Here is a 25,662-nt window from a genome sequence, read left to right on the forward strand (position 1 = left end):
CCTCTCTCCAGTAGCTGTGCCTTTCTCTTCTGATACACAGGCCCACATTGAACATTATACGTGTGTATACACTAAACCCCGTTACACGCTACACTGTCATCTCTTTGAATCTCCTATGGTTAACGCAAGCTCGTGGTCATTTTCGGCAGGTCGTGTGGTTGCGAATTGCTCACAGTACTAAAAATGTGCGCTCAGAAAAAAAAGAATTTGCTCAGTGCTGAAAAAAATTAGAGGGAACATTGGTTGCCTCATACCATCAAATATGCACTGAAAGTGATAAATGTCTAAGTTTTTCTTTCTGCATACAAAACACTACTAGATGAAACCCAGATCTCATCATCTGCTTGTGTCTATCACAACCTCTACTTTAAATAGAAACACAAGCGCAGCTCTGACTGACAGCTTTTGCCAAGACTGAGGCAAATAGACAAGAGCTATAGAAAGTGAATGGGAACTTCTGGGGCAGTGTTGTACTTATCACACACTGATGGAAGCAAGACGTGGACCCCCGCCCCCCTTAAACCAACTCAAAGAGAAAGATTAAGAGTTATAGCACTCATTCTTCGAGATGCTTGAGGGATAGAAACCACAAATCCCCACTAAACAGAATGCATTATTTACTCCTATGATTTAGAGTCTTTTATTTAATATTTACATTGATTCGATATTTAATACAATATTCAACAACATGAGGGTTTGTAAAAATGTAATGCCTAACAAACGCGATGATCTGAACAAGTCTGCACACATACAATACCGCAGCTATACAATACACTGTCACAATAAAAGGTATAGTGCCATAAAGGTATAGTATTAAAGCTGAAAAGGGTTTGTGGTTAGGGTTCAAAACGTGTTTAGTTATGGACTCTGGACACACAGTGCTGCAAAAATATGTCACAGCTATCATGGGTATCAGATAACTTTACGTATTTTTGACGGTCAAAAACATTAACACCTTTAACAAATGCTGAAGAAAATTCACCTATTCACTCTTCTCTTCCTCCTAGCCTAAAATAAATATTTTTTGTTTAAAAGTAAATATATATGCAATAAAACATCTTGCCTTAATTAAAAGTATTTAAGACACTTTCATGTGATGATGGGTCATAAAACAAGCCCTCTTTTGAGGTAGGGCGCTCTTTGTCACTTTGATAAATAGGCAGAGCCGCTTCATTGTTTCACAGCAGCAGCTGTGCATGGAGAACGGGAGGTTTGCCTTCACAATTGTCTGCTGGAAAAGCCCTTTGTGAACCTGCACAATGCTACCAGATCACTTGCACCGCTCCATGACCGAACCAGACCTGACTCAGAAATGTTTTTTCAAAAAGTGGTGAATAACTGTTTGGAAAAGTCATTTGTAACAGTATGACATCAACACAAATGCACACCAATGATGTAATGGCATAACATGCTATTACTGTAACGTGTGATGCATGCACGTGATATATACAGTATATGGAGTTATTATTATTATTAATGTCTACATATGCATGTGGCATAATTAACTAAAATGACCAGATCATTTTCCTGTGAGTATTTGAATTACATAAAACTTACATAAAAACTCACTGTAGTATCTTAGTAGTGTTAACTGTAGTAAAATATAGCATGCTGTAGTAAATTATAGCAATTACTACACGTTGTTAGGTTAGGTAAATTTATACTATAGTAGCGTATTCTGTATTATATTAACTATAATATAATTGATCAACTGTAGTAAATACTGTATAGGCGACTTTAATATTTATGGTAAAGTTAAAAAATATAATAAATCATTTAGGAATTGTATTACAGTTTAGTATAGTAAATAAAAATAAAGTAAACTACTGTATTTTTCATGTGATAGAACAATTTTTGTAGGTTAACTTCAAAGCACTCTTTCGGACGTATTGTGCGCGTACTGCGCATGCGCACTACAGCGGCTCGCTGAGGAATAAGGAAAGCACTTGATTAACTATATAAATAGATATTTAATTGTTACACTTAGTAAGTTGAAAGTGAACTATCACTTACCTATACCACATACAGTGCACTCGAATAACTCGTGACCATCACACTCCGCGCAGGTGGGGTGACATAAAACGCACTGATTTTTAAGTAAGAACTGTCCGCTGGGACAAGAAGACACCAGCTGAGATTTAGCGTAAATAAAACCTAATAAGATGAATACAATAAACAGGGTCAAATCAGCGTTCATCGTTATCGATGTTGTGAAGCGCATCTATTCGCAATGCACTGTAAAGTCCATTCAATGAAGTGGGTCAGTCAGTCCTCCTCTGCCAATGACAAAGAGCCGTCTAAATAACAAAACTTGCCCGACAAGTTGCTTACAAGGGGATTGGTCAACAGTACCTAGGGGTCCACCCACTTCTGTGGTCTATTTCTCAAGATAAACAAGGATCATTTAGTGCACTGGGGTAATTAGATGTAGGCTACAATTTTATATAAGATAATAATATAAGCGCATATTCAACCATATTCTTACAGTGTTTGATGTAAAAAACAAATATAACATAATGATTTGATACATTTGATGATAATAAAATGTTCTTGGTCAGATTGAGTTAAAAAATTATACAAATAAAAAATTACTAAGTTGTATACAGTATTTATCTTAAAATATATTACATTGCAATGAAAGCATGGTGAAATTGGTTTCATATCATAATGTCACCAGCAGAGGGAGGTGCAGGGTACTGTATTGGTGATATTTGGTCAAAATTACAGGGTCTCGTTTGTTTTTATTGCAGGTGTTTGCTATTCTACAGTATATGTGCTTAGTTTAATTAACTCAGACAATAAATGTTTATAAAATTAGACCAATTCTTCAAAGACTTTATTGTATTAAAGTTCCTTTAAATGCATATATGCTCATGTTGCATTGATTCTACATTTTTTATAAGAATGCATTTTTATGACATGACGTTCAGATGGCGGTCCTGTACTGTAGCTAAACTGGTGGAGAACTTGGTATGTATTGCAAATGTCATAGGTTCGATCCCCAGGGAATACGCGTGCTCATTACGTCCTTGAATGCGCTGTAGGTCACTTTGGATTAAAGCGTCTGCCAGTGCGTAAATGTAAATGAAATACCGTCAATTTTGACAGTAAGCCAAAAGCGCCATCTTCTGGCAGTACATATAAACACACGCCACTAAACAGCTGTCTTGAATCAATATTTTGAGTAAATTAACATTTTAAAATAATATTTATTTTTTATAGTTGTGTTTTGTACAGGTATCGTCGACTAAAGTCTGTCTGACCCTTTCTAAATAAAATAAATGCAACTTAGTAAGAAAAAGGGAAAATTTGTTTCCAATCTGACTGTTATTTTAATAGAAAGAACTCAGTAGCAAATCAGAAAAATACTGTTCATTGACATTTGACCAAAAAATTTAATAAAAAGTATATAAATATATATTTTAAAATACAGAAAATGTATCTTATTTTTACTAAAACAAAATATTAAATTTTACTTAAATTCTACAGTTTGTTGTAATAACTATTACATTTTTCTATAGATAAAAATAATAATAATATTTTTTTCTTTTTTTTTTATCGAAAACTAAATCGCGTAAACACCAGTGGGCGGGGCCTTGAACGCCGTTTTTTACGTCATTCAACAGGCGTGACCATAGACGTGAGAGCCATCGGTGGGCGTGGTCTGTTTCTCCTTTACGTCATTCAGAAGGGGGTTAGAGATGAGGTGGGCGTGTTTTCGGAGCCTCTGCTGCATCAGTGAATGACATGAGGATGTGAGAGAGAATCAGCGACAGCGAGACGGACGGAGGCTCGATATGGCCGTATGATTTTACGCCATTCTCGAACGGACCGATATATTGACGATGAGGATTATTTTAGGGGCTGACCGAGAAACGGTAAGACATGTCTCTTTGGCTTTTCTCAGGAAAATGTTTTCGGGATATGGAGCATCCGTCTGCATTGAGAGGCAGTGCGCACCCGGGTCAGGTGCACCTGTCTTCTGTACGTGCCCGGGCGCTATACGGCACATCTTGCGGGTATACAGTGATTTTAGGTTGATGGTGTCCGGAATGAACATGGCTATGAGATGAGGGCGTTTTTTATCCCATCACCAGCAAAGGCTTTGCGACTGGATGGGGGGTTGAATTGTCTTTGTCTGTAGAGATAATATGACTATATCAATATAGGCTGGGATTGTTGCGTAACATCGCTGATAAGGCAAAAATCCGTTTATGTATGAAAAAACTGTGATTAAATATATTTCATGTAAGGGCTTGATGTTATCATGTTGGCTTTCTATACCTGCTAATTGCAGACTGAAATGAGCGTGCCTTGCTTTATATGTGCCAAACTGACCTATTGGTTATTTAGCCATTGAATTATTTTAATATATATCATATTTTATAGGTTTTGTAGGCAGTAAGTACCTGTAAACAGCCCACCTATGGCCCATGCAGACTCCTGGGCTAACAACTTAGGCCTTGAGTTGTGTTTTTAGCCTCAGTATTTACTTTTCATTTATTTGAGGTTAGGCTGTTGATTTAAGTGTCTTTCTGCCTTTAGTACGTACGTTCACACTTAAACATATAGGTGTTAAAAGCCAGAAGAACCATATGGCTGCATGGTTTTATATATAACATATTAAAACATTGGTTTCAGGTGTATGGTAGTTGAAAAATGTTTTTTAGACTAAAAAGACATGGTGTTTTTAAAAACCTTTGACTAAATGTTACTTTGCGGAACCAAAAATGGTTCTTCTGTGGCATCACTGTTTTTATTTTCAAGGGTGTATTATTTGTTACAGGCCAAAAGAACAAAGGTGGTTGTTACATACAGTTATGATTTAATACATTATTGTCTGGACGTATTTTGCCATTGACATAGACACTTATGTTACAAAATATAATCTACTCGACATTCTGTTATCATTTACTCACCTGCCTAAATCATTTACTATTATCAATTTCAGCTGATCCCAAAGTTAGAATCTTTAAAGAATCCGTATAGAGCAGTTTTCCATATCCCTACTGAAAAAAAACAAGCTAAAACCAGCCCAAGCTGGTTGGCTGATTTTAGCTGGTCTCCTAGCCTGGTTTTAGCTGGTTTAAATGGACTTTGGCCACTTTTTTGGCTGGTCAGGCTGGCCAACCAGCTAAAACCAGCAGTTTGACCAGGCTGGAAGAACAGCTTTGCCAGGTTAGGTGGTCTAGCTTAAACTAGCTACGTCCATCAGAAACTAGAGCTGTCACAATAAATAAGTAATCCTCTTATCGCAATTGTTTGACCTTATCGCGATGATTTCAGATCACCACAATGATTCCACATCTCTCTAAAAAACACAAGGGGAAGCTGAAGGAATTTATTTTTTTGCAGCCACTATAGACATTTGGTCCAGTACTAATATGATCTTGGTTGGATTGGCTACTATTTAAGGCTCGCTCTGGTACAATTTATTTTGCATTTTTGTTTTGAGTTATTTTTTAGAAACTTTTATTTGGGCTTATAAAGAATTTTCACTTTTTAAAAGATATATTCATTAAATAAATACTTTTGAATATGTAGCAAACCTTGCAAACGATTTCATTTAAAAAATCACAACAATGTGTGAAAATTAGGGATGCTAAACAATTAATCGCGATTAATCGTTAGCAGAATAAAAGTTTTTGTTTACATCACATATGTGTGTAAACTGTGTATAATAAATATGTGTATATATATATATATATATATATATATATATATATATATATATATATATATATATATATATATATATGTATATATGTATATATGTATATATATGTATATATGTATATATATGTATATATGTATATATATATATATATGTATATATATGTATATATATATATATATATATATATATATATATATATATATATATATATATATATATATATATATATATATATATGAACACATTCATGTATAATTTTAAGAAAAAAAATGTATATATTAAGTATTTATATTTATATATAATATAAATTATACATAAATATACAAATGTATATACTCATGTAAACATTTCTGAAACATATACATGCATGTGTGTACATTTATTTATACAAAGTTATTATACACAGTTCACACACATATATGATGTAAACAAAAACCTTTATTCTGCTAACGATTAATCGCGATTAATCGTTAAGCATCCCTAGTGAAAATCATTTTATGAACAAACAAATAATGAGAATTTGGCAATTAATCGTCATAATCGGCACATTTTATTAGGCAATTAACCGTTCAGCCTACAGCCCTATCAGAAACGAGATAAGACCAGCCAACCAGCTTAGCCAAGCTGCCCAAAGCTTCCAGCCTGGTCAAGCTGGTTTTAGCTGGTGGGTCAGCTTGTCTTCCAGCTTATAACTAGCTTGGTCAACCAAAAGTGTCCAACCCCCCTCTAAAACCAGACTGGGAGTCCAGGTAAAACCAGCTTATGCTGGTAATAGACGGTTTCATCAGACGCACGTGCGGTGACGCGATTACCCGTCTGGTCAGAACTTTACTTCCGGTTTCGGTTTGTTTAATGGTCTTAAACTGAACTCTTGAACAAATAGCTCGTCGAAAATAACAAATGTTTTGATTTCCTATGTAATCTACGTGTTGTTTATTTTGCTTGTTATATAAATAAACTACTTTAAAAGGACTACCGGAAGTTACTCGCGTTCCACGAAAGCCGCTTGTTTATGTTGTTACTGCTGAAACCGTCTATAGCTATTTATTTCAGTAGGGTATTGACAGTGTATGTATAGTGCTGTTAAGGTCCTGGAAGGGAGAAAAATATAAACATAAATGTCTTTGGGGCAGTTTGCCTGACACGGCTTATCCTAGTCCCAGACCAAAACGCATGTCTCAGCTGCCTTAAATTCAAAACACCTTGTACTGACATATGTTATCATATATCAGTGCTGTTGTTTTGTCTCAAGATGTACACCAGTATTGTTTTTTTTTTTTGTATGGTTCGTTGGTAAAACGACTTAAATGTCCTAACATAACTAAGGACTAGTCTTGGATTAATCTAAACCCAGTCTGGAAAACTGCCCCTTTATGTTAGAAATAAGACAGTCTTTCCCTCAACCATAGTTTTAAAGTTGTTTGCTTAATAGTTATGAAGTCATAAACGAGCTAAATTAAGATCTGTACCTCACACTCAGAATAATCAGGTCATGCAAACTACTTTATTACGTTATTAATTATGTTTTATTGTGTCTTTGGAGCTTGACAGACGTGGTCACCATGACCTATCATTGTATGAAAAACAGCTGAATGAAGATTGATTATAAATACATCTTTTGTGTCCCATGGCAAAAATTATAGCATACAAGTTAAACCACAAGGAGATGAATAAATAATGACAAAACCTCAATTTAAAAGTGAACTATGCCTTTCCATGAATATCTGTCAGTGCAGAAAAGTATTACATAAAGACTGAATTCAGTCTTGGCTACTATCACCCACTTGTCCGATTGTTTTAGCATCAGACCGCACCCAGAGGATCACTGGCTGATGACTGGATGATGACAGCATCTGAAGCACTCAAGCACTTGAATTTTGTTTTCATTGAATTTATGTGATCTTAATAAACAGCTTGTCAAGAGAGGTTTTGTGGACATTTCTGGGAAGTCCTCAACTATACGTAAATACAGGCTAATGTCTTTCATCTCTCTGCTTTGTCTTTGAGCGTATAGTCATTCTGCGTTGTAATATTTTACAAACCACCTAAATGAAATGCCACCAGTAATATTAATTTCTAATGCTGCAATAAAAATTATGCCCCTTAAAATCTTTTAATAGTGACTTACAATTTCAGCTGACAGCCGTAATTTGTTCTAGAGGGTACACGGAAATAACAAAGCGACAGATAGAGATAGAGAGATATTTTATTGATCCTTGGGGGGAAATTTCGAAAAGGCCAAACAAGTCCCACTCAAATGCGAGAAACGAGACACGTTGCCTCACAAACAGGAAACTGCATTCCAGTACTGTACATGTTGTAGTACTCCTCAGAAAGCAGAATAGCATCGCTTCTGTCGTCTTATTAAATGTTTAGATGGCATGATAGAAATTATACGATCTTCACTTAAAGGTGCCATAGTACACATCAAATTAAGTACAATGTTGTTACAATGCTAAAAACAGTTTTGGCTGCTGAGTTAGCGCTATATGCTAGTTATGTTATATGCTAAAATTTAGGCACTCAGAAACGTCCATTAACAATCTCCAAACAATTGATTATTTCTCAAATTACATATCTTCGTCTGATACAGGCTCAAATATATTGTCTGTTTACACACACACAGAGCTACTGAAGGAGCTGCTCTGTGAAACAGCCAATCAGAGCAGAGCTCAACATTATTATTTATGACCCTTTCAAATAAGGCAATAATAGACCATTTCATTCTAAAGGTAAATCCTAGGATTGTAAATGGACATGTAAAACCGTCTCTGGATAATTTTTGCACTTGATAAAGCCACATACTTTCTATGTAACAATTTAACATCATTTTAATGCATACTTTGACACCTTTTATATTTTAGATGCTGTCCAACAATTTACCACAAATTGGCCCAGGTCTGAGGGATTCTAGGTTTTTGATTTCTAAAATATGGATTGATACGGACATAGATGGGTCGATCAAGGCAAGGCACAAAAGCAGAAACCACTGGGGCTTGTGTGTTTCAGGGCATCAGGGGGACAATGTTTGGCATCTGATTTGTCACTTCATAAAATTGTGTCAAGGCACAATAACTTTATCAGCAGAAAGGCTGAGAGACGATGATGTCACAATCAGTCTGGTCCTCTCCGCACCCTAATATTAAACTACAGGGACATTTCGCAAGACTTTTTTAAGATGTCAAATAAATCGTTGGTCTCCCCAGAGTACGTATGTGAAGTTTTAGCTCAAAATATCATATAGATAATTTATTATAACATGTTAAAATTGCCACTTTGTAGGTGTGAGCAAAAATGTGCCGTTTTGGTTTTTAAATGCAAATTAGTTGATCTCTGCACTAAATGGCGTGGTTGGATAGTGCAGATTAAAGGGACAGTAAGTAGGGTTTTAATTGTTTTATTAATCAATGTCTTTATTCATAAATATGTCCTTGTTGGTGTCAAATGACCTCTGCCAGTGATCTGACTTTTCTTTGTAAGCTTAGAATTTCTTCTCTTTACTTACATTGAATGGGTAAGTCCAAGGAGGCTTCCATGTTGTACCGCCATACTGATAAACTATAATAACAGAGAGGGACAAATAGCACTAGCTTACCAACGCGTTTCCACAACGTGTTTTTATTCAGAACACGTGACCTAGCTTATACGACAAGGAGTTCAGTGATTACATAACGGCTACCGTAGTTGCAACACGCATTTGGAAAAGCGAGGCGCTAGAGAGCACTATTCGTTTGAATGCAAAATACAATTTCACCACTAGATGGGGGTAAATCCTACTTATTGTCCCTTTAAGGGGCAGTATTAACCCCTTCTGACATCACAAAGGGAGCCAAATTTCAATTATCTATTTTTTTCACATGCTTGCAGAGAATGGTTTATCAAAACTAAGTTACTGGGTTGTTCTTTTTCACATTTTCTAGGTTGATAAAAGCACTGGGGTCCCAATTAGAACACTTAACTCTTTCCCCGCCATTGACGAGATATCTCGTCAATTAAGAGAAAACGCTTCCCCGCCAATGACGAGATTTTCCGTCTTTCCGCAATACCCCTATTATCCACCAGGTGGCGCCCTTCCGCAACTTTTTAAAACCGGAAGTATTGCCCTATGGCAAGCTGCTGCATGTCCGTGTCTGTTCTAAAGATCGCTCTGAATAGGATCTTTATGAAAAGTCCGTCACAAATATGGAATTATTTTTGCTTTTTGCTCAAAATATGGTGTTCTTGCAAAAACCTACCCATATTCAAAAGCTGATTGCAAAAGAACCACTAGGTAGGATGAAACGGTTTTTTTTGTTTGAAAGCAGAGGGTCTGTTCTTTCATTTGGTATATTGTATGTTTATTTATTTAAAGAAGAACATTTTCTGGAAGGCATTAAACTTTGGTGAAAATCATGAAAAACGCTGGCGCTGGCTGGCAACTTTTTTTTTAAAACGCTGGCGGTGAAAGAGTTAAACAAGGAAAAAGTCAGATTTTCATGATATGTCCCTTTTAAAAGAAATATAATTTTTTATGGTTTGTGGTCTCAGTATATGGTTTGAGTTCATAGTTTAAGAACACTACTGTAATTTTGTACAATAAACAAGTTTGGTATTGTGCCACTGCTTTTAGGGTTAGTTGTGAAAGGACAAACAAAAAATAGCTTTGTCCTTTTGCACTGCTTAAGCTCTGTTGGAGCCATTCTGTGTTTTGTCATGGGTTGGCGCTGTTACCTGCCACAAGTCTTCTTAAGATGGGGGCTAATTATTGCAGGTGTGGCGCCCAGCGAGGTGCATGGTTTTTGACCATGAGACACGGCATGCTTTAGGCAATTCTTGGAGACTTTAAGTTGATTTATGTTGAGATTTAAGTTTATTTTGAGAGATGATTTATTTTTCTTTATGTTAATAAATGAATTGGCATATCTGACTTTATTTTTGGACTTTTGAAAGTGTATTAATTATTTTAAGCCAAGAGGAAACATTACGTCGCAAACACGGGTGCAAAACGACTTAAATGTGTGCCAACACTCGGAGTATAGTCTGTTTTTTACATATAAGTGAATGTATGTGCAAGGTCAAACACACAGGCTTACAAAGTATAGTTTATTTGACGCGTATGTGTACACTGACATTCAATGCATGCTCTTTGCAACAAAATGCTTTTTCTGGGGCTACATACTACATTCTCCTGTAGGTACATGCACGACTTTTCTGAACAATGTATGCAGGGTTTCAAAAATCTGGCAATGCACACAACAGTAAGTGCGCACTCTTCTGATGATGACAATGTTGTCATCCACACTGTACGCGGGGTCGCGGACCCTCGCATACGCATAAAAAATGAACCAGACTTTGGCCCTAAGCCCGGAGTATAGTCTGCTTTATTACGTGCAGTCGTGTACGTGAACGTATGCGCGCGGTCTAAAGCACAGCCTTGCAAAGTATAGACGGTTTCATTGGACGCATGTGTGGTGACGGGATTACGAGTCTGATCGGAACTGTACTTCCGGTTTCTGTTTAATGGTCTGACTAGTTGCTAAACTGAACTCTTAAACAAATACCTCGTCGAAAATAACATGTTTTGGTTTCCTTTTGGTAATCTACGTGTTGTTTATTTTGCTTGAAATATAAATAAACTACTTTAAAAGGACTTTGTTGTTATTGATTCTTAGCAGAGTTAACCGAAGTTACGTGTGTTCCACGAAAGCCACTTGTTTTTGTTGTTGCTGCTGAAACCGTCTATATAGGGATGCACCGAATATTTGGCCTCTGAAAATTTTCAGCCGAAAGACTTTTATCACCGAAACAATACGGCCGAAATGTTGTGATGACGCCAACAGAAACCGCGACCTGCACGTGCTTGTCTGAAGCAACATGTATGCGGCGTGGATGTATTTAACCACAAAAAGGCGCTAAAGTACGCACAGAGGCACATGCGGTTGTGTCCGGTCCAGACGTGATCATCACAGTAAGTACGCCCTTCAAAGATCAGAACTCTTGATGTGTAAACTCGCGCAAATGTGTCTCATACTGTATAGTCCATTAACATACATGTACCGAATAAAGCAATGAAAAACATCATAAAGTTTTCTCTGTGTGCGCGCGCGTTTAAGTGCCCTCGATAGTGCACACACGAGTGAGACGCAAAAAAGCGAACGTAAAATCTTTCTGTTATTGACAGGGCACATATAAACAAAATTATCTCCAAAGTATTCTTTTTCTAATAAAAACATTTGTTTATGTCTTAAGTGTATGTATCAATTAACCTACTTAAGTCTAACAAAGAGACAAATAGCTCTAAAAATAATAATATATTTAATTTATACAATAAAGACAGTGTTATGACTCATTTAATTCGATTTCTGTACCTAATGCTAATGTTAGCCCTTATTAATGTGCAGCTTTGTTCTTTTTTTATAAATGTTTGTAATTTCTTTATTTGTTATTAGATTTTTCCCACCCCCTTTTTGCTGATCTGAAAAATAATCCAATCCGTGCCTCAAAAACTGTAATGTGATCTGAACTGTGGGTTTTGTGATCTGTCACACACCCCTAGTAAAGTTAGTACACAGTGATAGCCATAAATGCATTTGTACTAATAATTGGCATAATAATTTATTTCGGTGTTTCGGTTTCGGTTTTTCGGCCTTGGTTTCCTCCTTTTCGGTTTCGGACAAGAATGTTCATTTCGGTACATCCCTACGTCTATAGTTTATTTGACTTGTATGCGCTTTGCGACAAAACCTCCCAAACTACATACTACATTCTCCTGTAGGTACATGCACGACTTTTCCAAACAATTTATGCAGGGTTTTAAAAATCTGGCGGTGCGTGTACAGTATGAGTGCAGTCTTCTGATGACAAAAATTGCGTCATACGGACTCTAGCGTACGCATAAAAAATTGACAATTTTTCAGCCTTAATGCAATGCTCTATCACTGAGCAATACAGGAGCCCATATTGCACAACAATTTTTTATTTTGTGTGAAATATAAATTGCCATTAACAAGATTTGCCTATGTAAAAATGTAATATGTAATTAAAGATTTAAAAATGTTTATGTAATTAAAAGTGACATAAAAAATAATGCTCTTTTACATCTTCTTGTACAGTTCTCTGTTGTTGTACAAGTTTTTTTTTTTTAAGTGAAAAACACTCCCCATTTTTATTTTTACTTCAGTTATATTTAGCCAGCTCAAATAAAAGTTGTTTAAATATAGCACATTAAAAGACGTGCAATAAATATTCCCTTTTAAACTTGTGAAAAACAAGAATGTATTGTGCTGCTTTTGATTTCGAGACGTCTCAGGGTTGCTTAAATGGAAGCTCATCCCATGGAGAAAGCTTCTTGTTTTTCCTATAGCATTCCATCTCCCTCCCACCTAATTCTCCAGGAGTTTTAGTCCTTGAGATGAGATGAAATGAGTCAAGTGGCCCACAGCAATCAGTGCTCAATCACCGCACGGCTTCTTTGAAGTGCCACCCGCTCCCTCCGCGGCTCCGCAGGTGGGGTAGCGATGTTAAGTGGTCTGTCCAAAAGCAGGGAGAGGTCACCCAGAGGGCGAAAGGGATTGTGGGGAGGATCGGTCCAGGGAGACAGGGAAAGCTGAGGGAGTGATGGGTCAGAGAGTGGTTATCTGGGGCGGTCAGGTCACCCTGTGATGATTTTAATTTTCTGTGATCTCTCATTCGTGCTCTTGATCAGAAGGGACTGTGTCTCTAATCTCAGTGTTGACGTCTGAACTGATCGTCAGGCTACACATATGGCCGGATTCCAGATAACTTGCTTGTTTTGAATGCAATGTTAATAGAGGGTCACAGGATTTTGAGGCCAAATCAAAACCGGACAGGCACTTTAAAACTTAGTAGTATGTGTTTTGCTGAAGGAGGGAGGTGCATTGTTCTGACCTTGAAAATTCAGTGCATTTAATTATTCATTAGTCGATTATAAAAATGTCAATAGCCTATCTAGTAACATTTGTGTTTTGCAATTTCTATAATTAACTTCCCAATATTGATACAGAGAAGAAAATTTACTAGCCATAATAAATAAGGCTTAAAACAATATCTTGGATTAATAATTCACATTTAATAATAATAATACAAATAATAATAACAATAATAATAATAGCAATATTATTATAATAGTTATAATATTATAATAGTTTTTATAATGTTTTTATGGTCTTGGTCTCGGCTCGGTCTCGACTTAGACATGCTTCCTCAAAGACTCGGTCTTGACTCGGACTCAACTGTATTTGAAAACCAACGTACTCGGTCTCGACCCTTCAAAGACTCGGTCTTGACTCAGACTCGGCATAGGCGGTCTCGTCCCCATCACTACTTTCTTCTAAAAGATAACAAATTTATTTTTGTATTTCTAAATGTATTTCTACAAAAATATTGAGACAGATTATGTCTAAGTGGGTCGCAGAATGAAAAAGTTTGGGAACCACTGATTTAAAGTTTAATAGTGGGACCCTAAACTCTACGAGGTCACCAAGCAGGAGCACTATCAGTGTTTGAATCCCACATTATCCCAAGGGAAATCAACAAGGACTTGTTACAGTACATGCCTGCACAACCTCTAGATAAACTACTACAGTATGAACTCAAATATTTATTGAGACATTTGCATGTTGTATGTACAGGGTTTCTTGAAACGCTTGCATGAAAAGGATGCATATGCCTTATTTACCTACAGTATATCTATACTGCATTTAAGTTTATATTCCTTCACTTAATTTTAACGGTCGTAAATGTGAAATGTACACCAACATTATCCCTGCACTCATGTTGATGATATATTAACCGCTGACTCCTATAATAAATGGTTATAACTCTTTTGAATGTGTGCTGTGAAAAGGTCAAACAAACGTTCGTATTGTTTATTTAAATACGGTTGAATGAATAGTTTCAAACAGCCACTAGCTAAACCTGTGCTGATGGGGTTGAAATTTGTTGATCGTTTTCACAGAAGCCCTTTAGATAAGAACAGACAGAGACAAAGCAGGGAGAGGAGAATATGTCGAGTCAAGCAGGTTGTTGAGGAGCCGCGTTTTAGGAATTAAAATGAAGCTTCTTTATGTAACGTATTTGCTGACCTGCAATTCATTTTGTGATTTTCAAGTAGTTTTCTAAATAGATTTTTGATGTGGACCCATAGGCATACAAGGCACCCCTGTTGTCCTTGTTCATTTTAATTAATGTACTGTATGTATTTCTTTGCTGCTTGTCGCAGTCTTTGGCTTTGGCATATCTATGCTTTGCATATTCCTAGAAGTATTGTTCATTGTTAGTTCATGTTAACTAATGCATTAAAGAGGACATTTCACAAGGCTTTTTTAAAATGTCCTCAGAGTACGTATGTGAAGTTTTAGCTCAAAATACCATATAGATAATTTATTATAGCATGTTAAAATTGCCACTTTGTAGGTGTGAGCATAAAATTCAAATGAGTTGATCTCTAACTAAATGGCGCTATGGGCGCTATTATCCCCTTCTGACATCACAAGGGGAGCCAAATTTCAATGACCTATTTTTTCACATGCTTGCAGAGAATGGTTTACCAAAACTAAGGTTACCAGGTTGTTCTTTTTCACATTTTCTAGGTTGATACAAGCACTGGGGACCCCATTATAGCACTTAAACATGGAAAAAATCTGTCTTTTATGATATGTCCCCTTTAAATGTTAACAAATTTGCCAGAGTAGTCGTACCAGAGAGTAACTAACTACAGTACCACTTATTGTTTGTTAAACGTTCACTGCCTAACTTAATTGGGAAATGTCCTATTATCTGAATTACCGGGTGTAGATGTCCTCAGAAAATATTAGCTTGTCCTTATGTGCCTAAGTGAGGTCATCAGTTGAACCGACAGCCTGTGGAGATACTCAAAGTGAAGTGAGGAATCTTGCTGACAGCTTGGAGGCTGAACCAGGAACAGTGGTTTCCCGGACTGAGGGCATGACGGGTGTAAAATGATGGTCAATGTGACAGACGCGAGGTCAGTTTAGGGCTCTGTGGTGAGAGGCTGAAGAACATTGTGGAGGTGGACAGGTTTGCTATGGAGGCCTAACTGTGCATTCACACCGCCACCGGCGAGAGCGTCAATAGAAGCTCTGGCTGCCCTCCCAACGACGCTAAAGAAAAGGTGTAGTGGACGCGCCGACGCTCGACTGCATTCTCTGAACTCCTCTCAGGCGGAGGTTTCCGCCTTCCGATTGGTTGCCGCCGAACATTTCCACCTTCCGATTGGTTGCCGCCGAACCGCGTCATATCTCATTACCATAAAGTTGAGCTGATTTCAACTCTCCTAGACGCTCACGCTGTACATGACGCGACGCGCCGCTGCTCGCCGGAGCTCGTCGCCGGCTCTCATTGAAAATGAATGACTTCCGGCCACTTTGACGCTCTCGCCGGTGGCGGTCTGAATGCACAGTAAGGGGGCAGAGCTCTGGAGGGTTTACGGTGCTTGATTTGGGGCAGATCGCTACATAGCATTTTTTTTATTTGTTACATTTTCTACATAAAATCATCTTACATAATGTAAAGAACATTCTGTGAAAAATATAATCTTGATATCTTAAGTATTGACTGGGTAAGGTCATGTTAAAGATTGAAATCAATGGGAAATCAATGAGTAAAGTCACACTTTGATTTTTCCTAATCTTCTTAAAGAGGGACACTCCACTTTTTTTGAAAATATGCTCATTTCCAGCTCCCCTAGAGTTAAACATTTGATTTTTACCATTTTGAAATCCATTCAGCTGATCTGGGTCTGGCGTTAACACTTTTAGCATAGCTTAGCACAATCCATAGAATCTGATTAGACCTTTAGCATCACGGCTAAAAATAACCAAAGAGTTTCGATATTTTTCCTATTTAAAACTTTTCTGTAGATACATCGTGTGCTAAGACCGGCGGAAAATTAAAAGTTGCGATGTTACTAGGCCGATATGGCAACAGGACTATACTCTCATTATAAGTTTTAAATGGGAAAATATCGAAACTCTTTGGTTATTTTTTTAGCATGCTAAGCTATGCTAAAAGTGCTAGCGCCAGACTCGGAGATCAGCTGAATGGATTTCAAAAAAGTGTCCATTTAAATCCGATTATGAGACTTTAGCCTTGATTTCACAGACAGGGTCACATATATTAGCATTTTAATGACTATTTTGATCATGCTACCATCTTCCAATAGTATTATGCAACACTTTATGCAATAAAATGCTCATTTGTTGTTTAAAAAAAAAACTACACAGCTTTTAATTTGAGTATTGGCATTTACAGGAATCTATAAGATGTCAGCATTAGAGGAGACAGAGGAAATTCAATTAGCATTGATTGTATAGCCTGTCATTGTGTTATCTGTAACCGATTCAAGTATAAAAGCTGGAGTTCATTACACACCTGAATACTTTTGATACACAATATCACAAGTGGACTCGTGGTTTAGTGTATCTCTTTTTTTATTGTTTCTGATTAACTTATTATTTTGCAAGGGAAGCACTCTGCCGCCAAGCAAGTAGTTACATTTATGCATTTAGCAGACGTTTTATCTGTGAAATACAGAGCGACTTTTTACCTTTTAACAGTGGCAGCTTGTGACTGCTCATCCGAGGGGCGCAAATTCAAAATAAATGTTCGGAGTGTCAAAATATGTGTTCTGTGCGTAGAGTGATCCTATGTGCATCACGTGTTTTGTCAAAATAAGTGCCTGCTGTACACGTGTCAAAACCGTTTATGATAAAAGAGACTCTCACGTTCACAAAATACACGCAAGACACTCCCTTAACTGTGAAGTCTGATTATGCACGAGATTATGCGAGTATCTGGCAAACCCAAGCGTCTCTTTTATCATAAACCCTTTAGACGCGTCTGCAGCAGGCACTTATTTTGACAAGACACGTGATGCACACAGGATCACTCGATACGCAGAACACACATTTTGAAAAAGGAACCACACACATGACGGGCTACATACACGTTGTGACGAATTTCGCATCGAGCGCCCTCGAAAAAAGAAGTCACCGGCAGCCACAGATTATAAGGTATATATTTTGCGCTGCTAACGCAATGCTCTTCCTCTGAGCTACACATGAACACCTAATTCATATTCATGAGTCAGGCTGATGTCTACAACGTGTCCCTCCCCCATCCTTTCGGGTTGTTCCTACACCCTTCTTGAATCAAAACCCGCAAGTGGTGCACAGCAGCTCCTTGCAGTCTCTTGGGAGGGGGCTGATGAGAAACAAAGGCTCAGCAGGGTTTTAGGTGGAGATGACGTGTCTGTCGAACTGGCTTCGCCTGCTGTGTGTCACTTTGTATCTGGGTTGTCATATTTTTGCACACTCCCCCCAAGTCAAGTCAGAATAGACATCACAACATCGTTGTCATCACTGGTCACCAGCCCTCTGCTTGTTGGTGTGTCAAGTGAGGGCGTATTCGTGTCAAAACACTCCTTGTTCACCAAGACTGAATTTTTGGCGTGTTAATAGCTCATCCAGATACGTTTGAGATTGACTGGTCCATAAAATGTGTCCTTGGTGGAACTTAAGCTGGGGTGCTAGGGAGGACCAGTTTTAAAAAATATATTTTCATCATAAATTCTGTGTAATTAAATTACCTCAGAAAAATAGAGAAGCTATTAACCAACAGTACTATATTTTATAATGTAATATGTTGTGTTTAATTCAAATTCTAAGTTGTGTGAGATTGATTAAGTCATGATTATTTTTCGGGGGGTGTGAAGGAATGCACCCTACTTATGAATAGTGGGGGGGCAAGCCAAAAAGTTTGAGAACCACGGCTTAACCTATCCATCTATACTTTTCTATACTGCTTTTGTTCTGTTTAAAATGCTGTTGGTCTTATCAGATTGTCTTAATTTATGTCCTACTTCTGCCTTGTTGAAGCATGCAGAAGTTCTCCAAATACCGTGGGATGTCCTAGTTTGGTCCTTTGAATACAGAATCTGAAATCCAAGTTGGGTACATTGAGCAACACACACACACACAATTACATTTATGCCCTGTGTGCCAAGCAATAGAGCTCCAAGTTTTAAACTACTTCATGTCTTATTATGCAAGAAATATGGCAACATTTTGTCAGCTGCAATCTGATTGCAACACGACACTTTCAACATCTTTTCTATCAGTACAAACATGTGTTAGGAGGAGGCTAGAGTTTCAAAATAGCTACTTTTTAAAAGTATTCACAGTATTTCATCCTGTACTATATACAGTATATTGTACACATATAAATAGTATGCGCGAAACCGCTTTTCAAAGTAAGTATAGGCTACAGGACTGTGTTCAGGCACAGTTTATGGGGAATTACCATAGACTGTCAAAAATATTGACGTAGTGTCTGTGACATCACCCATAGGTTTGTGAAGAGATTTTGTGAAGCCAGTAGTTGGCGGGGCTTGTTTTCGCTATCTTGGCCGCACATAACTGAAAATGGGTAAAGAGGCGGAACGTGGGTGAAGCTGAAGTGGCTGGTTGCTGAAACCATGGCCATCAAGCTGGAAGGTAGTGCTAGCAGTGGCAGTTCACCTGTCACTTAAGTGGCCACACCCTTAATTATGCAGAACTTAAAGGCTTAAAGGATTATTCAATTTTCTTAAAAAATAAATCCAGATAATTTACTCACCACCATGTCATCCAAAATGTTGATGTCTTTCTTTGTTTAGTCAAGAAGAAATTGTTTTTTAAAGGAAAACATTCCAGGATTTTTCTCATTTTAATGGACTTTAATGGACCCCAACACTTAATAGTTTCAAAGGACTCTAAACGATCTCAAACGAGGCATAAGGGTCTTATCTAGCGAAACGATTGTCATTTTTGACAATAAAAATAAAAATATGCACTTTTAAACCACAACTTCTCGTCTATCTCTGGTCCTGTGATGCGCCAGCGTGACCTCACGTAATTGCGTAATGACGTGAAAAGGTCACGTGTTACATATATGAAACACACATTTGCGGACCGTTTTAAACAATAAACTGACACAAAGACATTTATTAGTATCATTCCACATACAACAACGTCGGAACGGTCCTCTTTCTCCACACTTGTAAACACTGGGGCTTAGTTTAGCATACGTCATCCGTGACCTCTTGACGTGATGACGTATTGCGTGAGGTCGCGCTGGCACGTCACAGGACCGGAGATAGACGAGAAGTTGTGGTTTAAAAGTGCATATTTTTTATTTGTCTTGTAAAAAATGACAATCGTTTCGCTAGATAAGACCCTTATGCCTCGTTTGGGATTGCCATCCTTTGAAACTCAGTTGAAAAAAACTGTTAACTGTTAAGTGTTGGGGTCCATTAAAGTCCATTAAAATGAGAAAAATCCTGAAATGTTTTCCTTAAAAAACATAATTTCTTCTCGACTGAACAAAGAAAGACATCAACAGTTTGGATGACATGGTGGTGAGTAAATTATCTTGAACTTTTTTTTCGGGCACTAAGTAGTAAACAGGACTTTAGTTTTGCATGACTGAAATAACTATCTAGAGGTGTTGCAAACATGACCACCTATTGGTGCCTGTCTTTACTGAAATTAAATACATGTAATTTTGCCAATACATTTGGTGAGGCTAATGGCGCAGATATTTAAGGTATTCAGGTCTTGTCAGTGAGGTGAAACGTATTTCAAAAAGAGAAAAGGTCAAGCGATGTGATCTGTCTGTGGTAAAAAGCCAGCCCCTTATCAGACCACCACACAGCACTTGTTCACAAAAGCTGTATTCATATTCTTCTGCTTGTCAGGTACACCTAAAGGGATTGACTCCAGCTTTGACTGGTGATGGTGATTCCAGAGAAAAGATAGATAACATTTATAAAACCCTCTTTTGCTAAATCTGATCTTTTATGTTAGCATCTAATGTGGCGTATTTAGAAATTCATAGATGGTAGAGAACTGCTAAAGAATTTCAAGATTTAATTTCAAGATTTAAAAAATAAATCCGATTTGTGTGCAGATTTTTGGTATCTTAATTTTTGAGTATTCTGGTTTATTAATTATTAACATTTAATATTGTAATTCGTTATTTAAAATGTACCGTATCTTTTAACCATATAGTTATAAACAAATACGATTGGCTGCTTTACAAACGAGTTGGTGTTGACCTGATCTTACTAAGCGGTGACTTGTTAAAAAAAAGTTTTTATTTCAGAACGTTTATTTTTTAACCCACAATGAGAGATGTAATGTAACCCCAATTGTTTTTCTGTATAGGTTATAACTAAAAACGAATTTGCACTCGCTGTCGGTTTTTCCTCTACAGACAACTTGGCACCTCTGTGTCGACATTCAGCTGTGAAATTGCACCGAGACGCAACTCTTTTCTCTCAGCGCTTTGCTCCATATGGCACTCTATAACAAATTACGTCTCACTTAGGGAAATCATCTGCTTCTACTCTTCAGAATTGTATTAATGTACAGCACCTGATAGACCCTCACAGATTTGGGTCATCTCATGTTGTATTAGCCAAGCTCTTGTTCGAATGCCTGAAAACTAGGACAGAAGCAAAAAAAGACGCATTTAAAGAAAGGGATAGACCTTTTTTTGGCACAGTCAGTCAATCCTACCTCTGTGTTCAAAGCCAGGGTTCTGACTGTTCTTGTGCCAGTTAATGGAGAGCCCAGACGCAAACGTAAAGCCTTCAACACAAAATCATCAAATATGCTAACATGCTAAAGCTAAATGAGCTAATGTCCTTATGTTGTCTGTAGGCCAATGTGTCATATGTGTTCCCTTGACCTTTGCTTTGCTCTGTTTATGCAATGCTTTAGCAGTTGAGCTACGGGAACAATTATTATGTACAGGAAGATACAGGAAATTTGTTAGGGATAATATCGTAGATGTTTGACCAGCACATATAACAAAAAAATACATTTCTCTGGCCAAAAATATTTTTTAAATATATGCTAAAAACATTTTGTGGAAAGTAATGCTCAATTGAATATATTTTTGAATTTGGAAATATATTTAGTTTTTCTTTCATATATCAACATTTCAAAATGTATTTTAAGGGCAAGCAAATCAATTTCTAGGGTGACCATGCGTGCCATTCTTCCCGGACGCATCCTGGCCAGGATTTCGGTGCGTCTTCTGGAAGTCGTATTTGTTGACCGCATACACCATTCAGTTAAAAACATAAGACATACAATTGTAGTTTCATTCTTACCTTAAAATGTAACATTTGCTTTTCTATAATAATAATAATAATAATTCTCTATGACGTATGCGGTTGACTTCCGGAAGACGCACCCGAAATCCTGGCCAGGACACGTCCTTGAAGAATGGCACGTATGGTCACCCTGACATTTCTAAATTTACATCCCATATGGCAAAAATGTGTTCTTTGCCAAAATATATTTATATTATTTTTATATTTTATAAGTTAATTTAAAAAGTATTTTTTTAAGTTGAAAATAGAATTAATTTTAACCTTTTTGAAACATTCAAATATGTTTACAGGTTCTTAACAATAACAAAGTTCTTTTTCCAATGCAACGTGAATATATTTCCTTGGATTGAAATATATTAAGGGACAAATATATTTTTAATGCTTTAAAATGAAAATATTTTTAAAATATTTTCAAAATATACAAAAATAATTTTGAAAAATATATTTTTGTAAACATTCCAAAATATATTTCAGAAAATATATTTTTGGCCATTTATTTTGAAATACATTTAAAAATATATATTTTGCTGTATGGGAGTGGCTAATTGTTTAAACTTTAAGGCATCCTTACGCTGCATTTTTATCTCTGTAGTGTTGCACAATATCAAAAAAAATCATAAATTTCGATTTTTCACCTTGTAAATGCGAATACACTTGTTTTAAAATCTTTTATCATAAAAACTACAACTTATAATGTAAATAACTAATGTAAATAACAAATAATTATGGAAGTTTTGTTGTCAGTAAAAAAATCCAAAACGAATGCCCAAAGGAAATGTCAACTTATCATTTTCAAAATCTCTGATTTACCACTGTATTTGATGCCCAAACATACAGAAATGAGGTCAAAGGGACAACTGTTATTGAGGCTTTTGGCGATTATTTAATTGTTTACCCATATTGTAATCCCGATTAGTTTTTAGCGGTTCTGGCATGTGTGGCATCCTGGGCAACCCTCATTTAGCGCTCCTTAACCCCACCACCAGTTTTTTAAATATATTATTGACAAAATAAGTTATCAATTAAATCATCTTAAGAAATCTGCCCAGCAATTACAATGTTAATTCTTATGATAGCAGGGCCACTGAGGTTTTCTGGTTAAGATGTGCACATTTTTTGTATCAAAGTTTGAAAGCTAACCAAAATAACAACATAACAGTTTTTATTTATCAGTAGTTATTTGTAGCCTACAACCAGATTAGAGTAGTGCGGTTGTAATTTTTTTGTTGCAGGCTATAAACATTATTATATTAAACTATTTATACGAAAAATTATAAGCCCCTAAAATTCATAATTCTTGTTTTCTTACAGATTTTTGTTGTTTGTTATTGTGTTTGCTACACTCTCAGACGAAAGGTACAAAAGTGGTACGGTATCCCTTCCTAAAATGTACCATTTAGGTACCTTAAGTATTGTCTATACTCGATGCATCCACAGGAGCTGCAAAAAAACGTCAGCGCGAAGTGGGTGGTTTTTTTCAATCCACACAATGTACGTGACAGCTTTTGTATCTTTCTTCTGAAAGTGTAAGGTCAAAACAGATTATAGTCGATTCCAGGGATGCTGTTTTACTATATATAGGCCCTGTTGTCTCATAGTTTCATCTTCTAGACGTCTATTTATCTGCCAGGCATGTCTACAAACTTGTTGCCGGGTACAACATCTGTTGCAGTTTGAACTGTCTGTCAAAAAACATTGGCTTAAGGAACAAACACACACACACAAGCGAGTTCGACCAGAGGTGACAGGCGCAGACGTTCAGAGATGCCGTCACATGCCAAGTCACGAGCCGATGCGTCTGGGATAAGTTTTTTCCATTCGTTTCCATCCGAAAAGATTTAGAGGGATCCAGTGCTGTTGACCTTATTGATCTCTGGTTATATTCATGTACTGTAGAGCTACATATCGAAATTAATGTGTCAGACAAACTAAAACCGATCTGAAATTATTAAAGCCATTTCCTAATAATACCACAGAGTTTTTCTCCTCAATATTAAAGTTTTTTTTTTCAAATCGCTCAGCTTATATTAGCTAGCTTTAATAAGATAGATAGGCAGACAGAAAGACAGTTAGGCAATATCTGAAGATGGTACTCGCCGTACCATTAGAGCATGAGTAGCAAACACATTGAATGGCTTTTGGGAATGCTCGAGTCTTCAACGGATCCGGTACGTATCTTCTTCCCCATACTTCCATCCGGCTTGTTGCTTCCATACCAACATGCAGACACCAGCGACACAGGCTTACCATTGTGGCTGGAGGAGGGGAGATGGGAACTGAGTGATTGATTCGCTGGCTGAATGGGTTGACCTTTTTTCCTGCATTGAAATTCAGTCACTGAATCTGGTGCTTTAGATCAGAAGCACTTCCTGTGATTGCGGTTTGTAGCGTAACTGTATCCCTTTACCGTACTACTCTTCGGTGTCTGCTACGGCCTATACCATGTTGTGGTTGTGTTTTGTTGTGATATTTATGTCTGTTTGTAAATGTACACTAAGCATTTTGGTACCTAAAACTGAATACCATATTTGTCATATGTTTTTAAATGGTTTCTTAAATAAAGCCATCCTCGTAGTGGGTGCAATGTTGGGAACACATGATACTACTCACTTGATTTTGGCACAAAGCTAAAAGTTAATTTTTCCTAATTTTAGGAGTGATTTATGGCTTTAGTATAGTTTTTTTTATTCTGAAATGATGTATTAAAGGGATACTGTAATAATACCACTCTAATTGTTTTTTTTAATCACATCTATGTGTTTTTATACATAGCTGAAGTGTCAGCCGCCGCCTAATGCTAATGCGAGTGTATCTATGGCTATGATCTATGTTTTTAATCTATTTTGTTCTAAACTGGGGCTTTTATTGACTTTAAACCATTAAGATTCACACCAAAGTCTGTTATCGCAGCGTCGACTTGTACTGGGATAAAGTTAGATGAACACATTATCATAATGCATCTGGTTTGCCAAATGTAGCTCAGACCCAATGTACTGCATAAGCCTCTTATTTCATCAGCCATACGTGGTCAGACCAAACGTCATGAATCATGATATTAGGCTGGAACATGATGTGACATCTGAATCTCAATCTCTCTATGCACACCTAACCCGCTCACATGTGACTCACTGGTTACACAGGCCCAACAACAGATACACTACACTAAATAGATTGCATCACTTATTAAGAAACAGATATCTTGTCTAAGCAGCAGTGTTGGGGGTAACGCATTACAAGTAACATGCGTTACGTAATAATATTACTTTTCTGAAGTAACGAGTAAAGTAACGTATTGATAATAATAACGTAACGAGTGTGCTTGTAGCAGCTAGGAGGCTGCTCAGGTTGCAGCAACAGTACAATTTGTCCAGTTAAAAGTTGTTCTATCGCTGAAATAATTTTAGAGACATTATTTAAAGGTAAAAAACTACATTATGTTGCTTTAACACCGTATACGTATCACTTATTTTTATGGGCACTTCTCCTGGAAAACCCCGCCCACCCATCAATCAGCGGGAGACGCTAGAACTTACAAATATCACATCACGCGACAGTTTTGTTTAATTTCAAAACTCAACAATGGCACGAATGAAGATGTGTGTTTTTGGATGTAACGTGAAGAAAGCCAGCAATATGGAAACCATGGATATAGTTTATTATCCGGGGTAGCAGCGGAGTTTTGCGTGTGTGTTTGATGCGCTGGATTTCATTGAAAAGTCCCAACCGGGTCATGAGTTGCATTTGGCCGGTAATGCTGCATTCAGACCAGCCGTGGTAGAGGCGAGTGATTTCAGTGTTAAGTCAA

The 25,662-nt window shown here is 37.0% G+C and overlaps 2 protein-coding genes across 2 annotated transcripts in view; one reads left to right on the forward strand and one right to left on the reverse strand.

Moving 5' to 3' along the window:
- Positions 1-2,281, reverse strand: part of LOC135781541 (uncharacterized) — a 31,190-nt gene extending 28,909 nt beyond the window's left edge. Inside the window, exon 1 of the mRNA XM_065292091.2 lies at positions 2,014-2,281. Coding sequence (XP_065148163.1) covers positions 2,014-2,221 — 208 coding nt within the window. The 5' untranslated portion in view covers positions 2,222-2,281. The remainder of the gene's footprint in view (positions 1-2,013) is intronic.
- Positions 2,282-3,719: 1,438 nt separating this feature from the next.
- otud7a (OTU deubiquitinase 7A) overlaps positions 3,720-25,662 on the forward strand; it is a 90,094-nt gene continuing 68,151 nt past the window's right edge. The window contains exon 1 of the mRNA XM_065292090.2: positions 3,720-3,878. The gene's annotated coding sequence lies outside the window, so the exon portion shown is untranslated. The remainder of the gene's footprint in view (positions 3,879-25,662) is intronic.

This window comes from Paramisgurnus dabryanus, chromosome 23 (assembly GCF_030506205.2).
Source record: "Paramisgurnus dabryanus chromosome 23, PD_genome_1.1, whole genome shotgun sequence".
NCBI classification, from domain to species: domain Eukaryota; kingdom Metazoa; phylum Chordata; class Actinopteri; order Cypriniformes; family Cobitidae; genus Paramisgurnus; species Paramisgurnus dabryanus.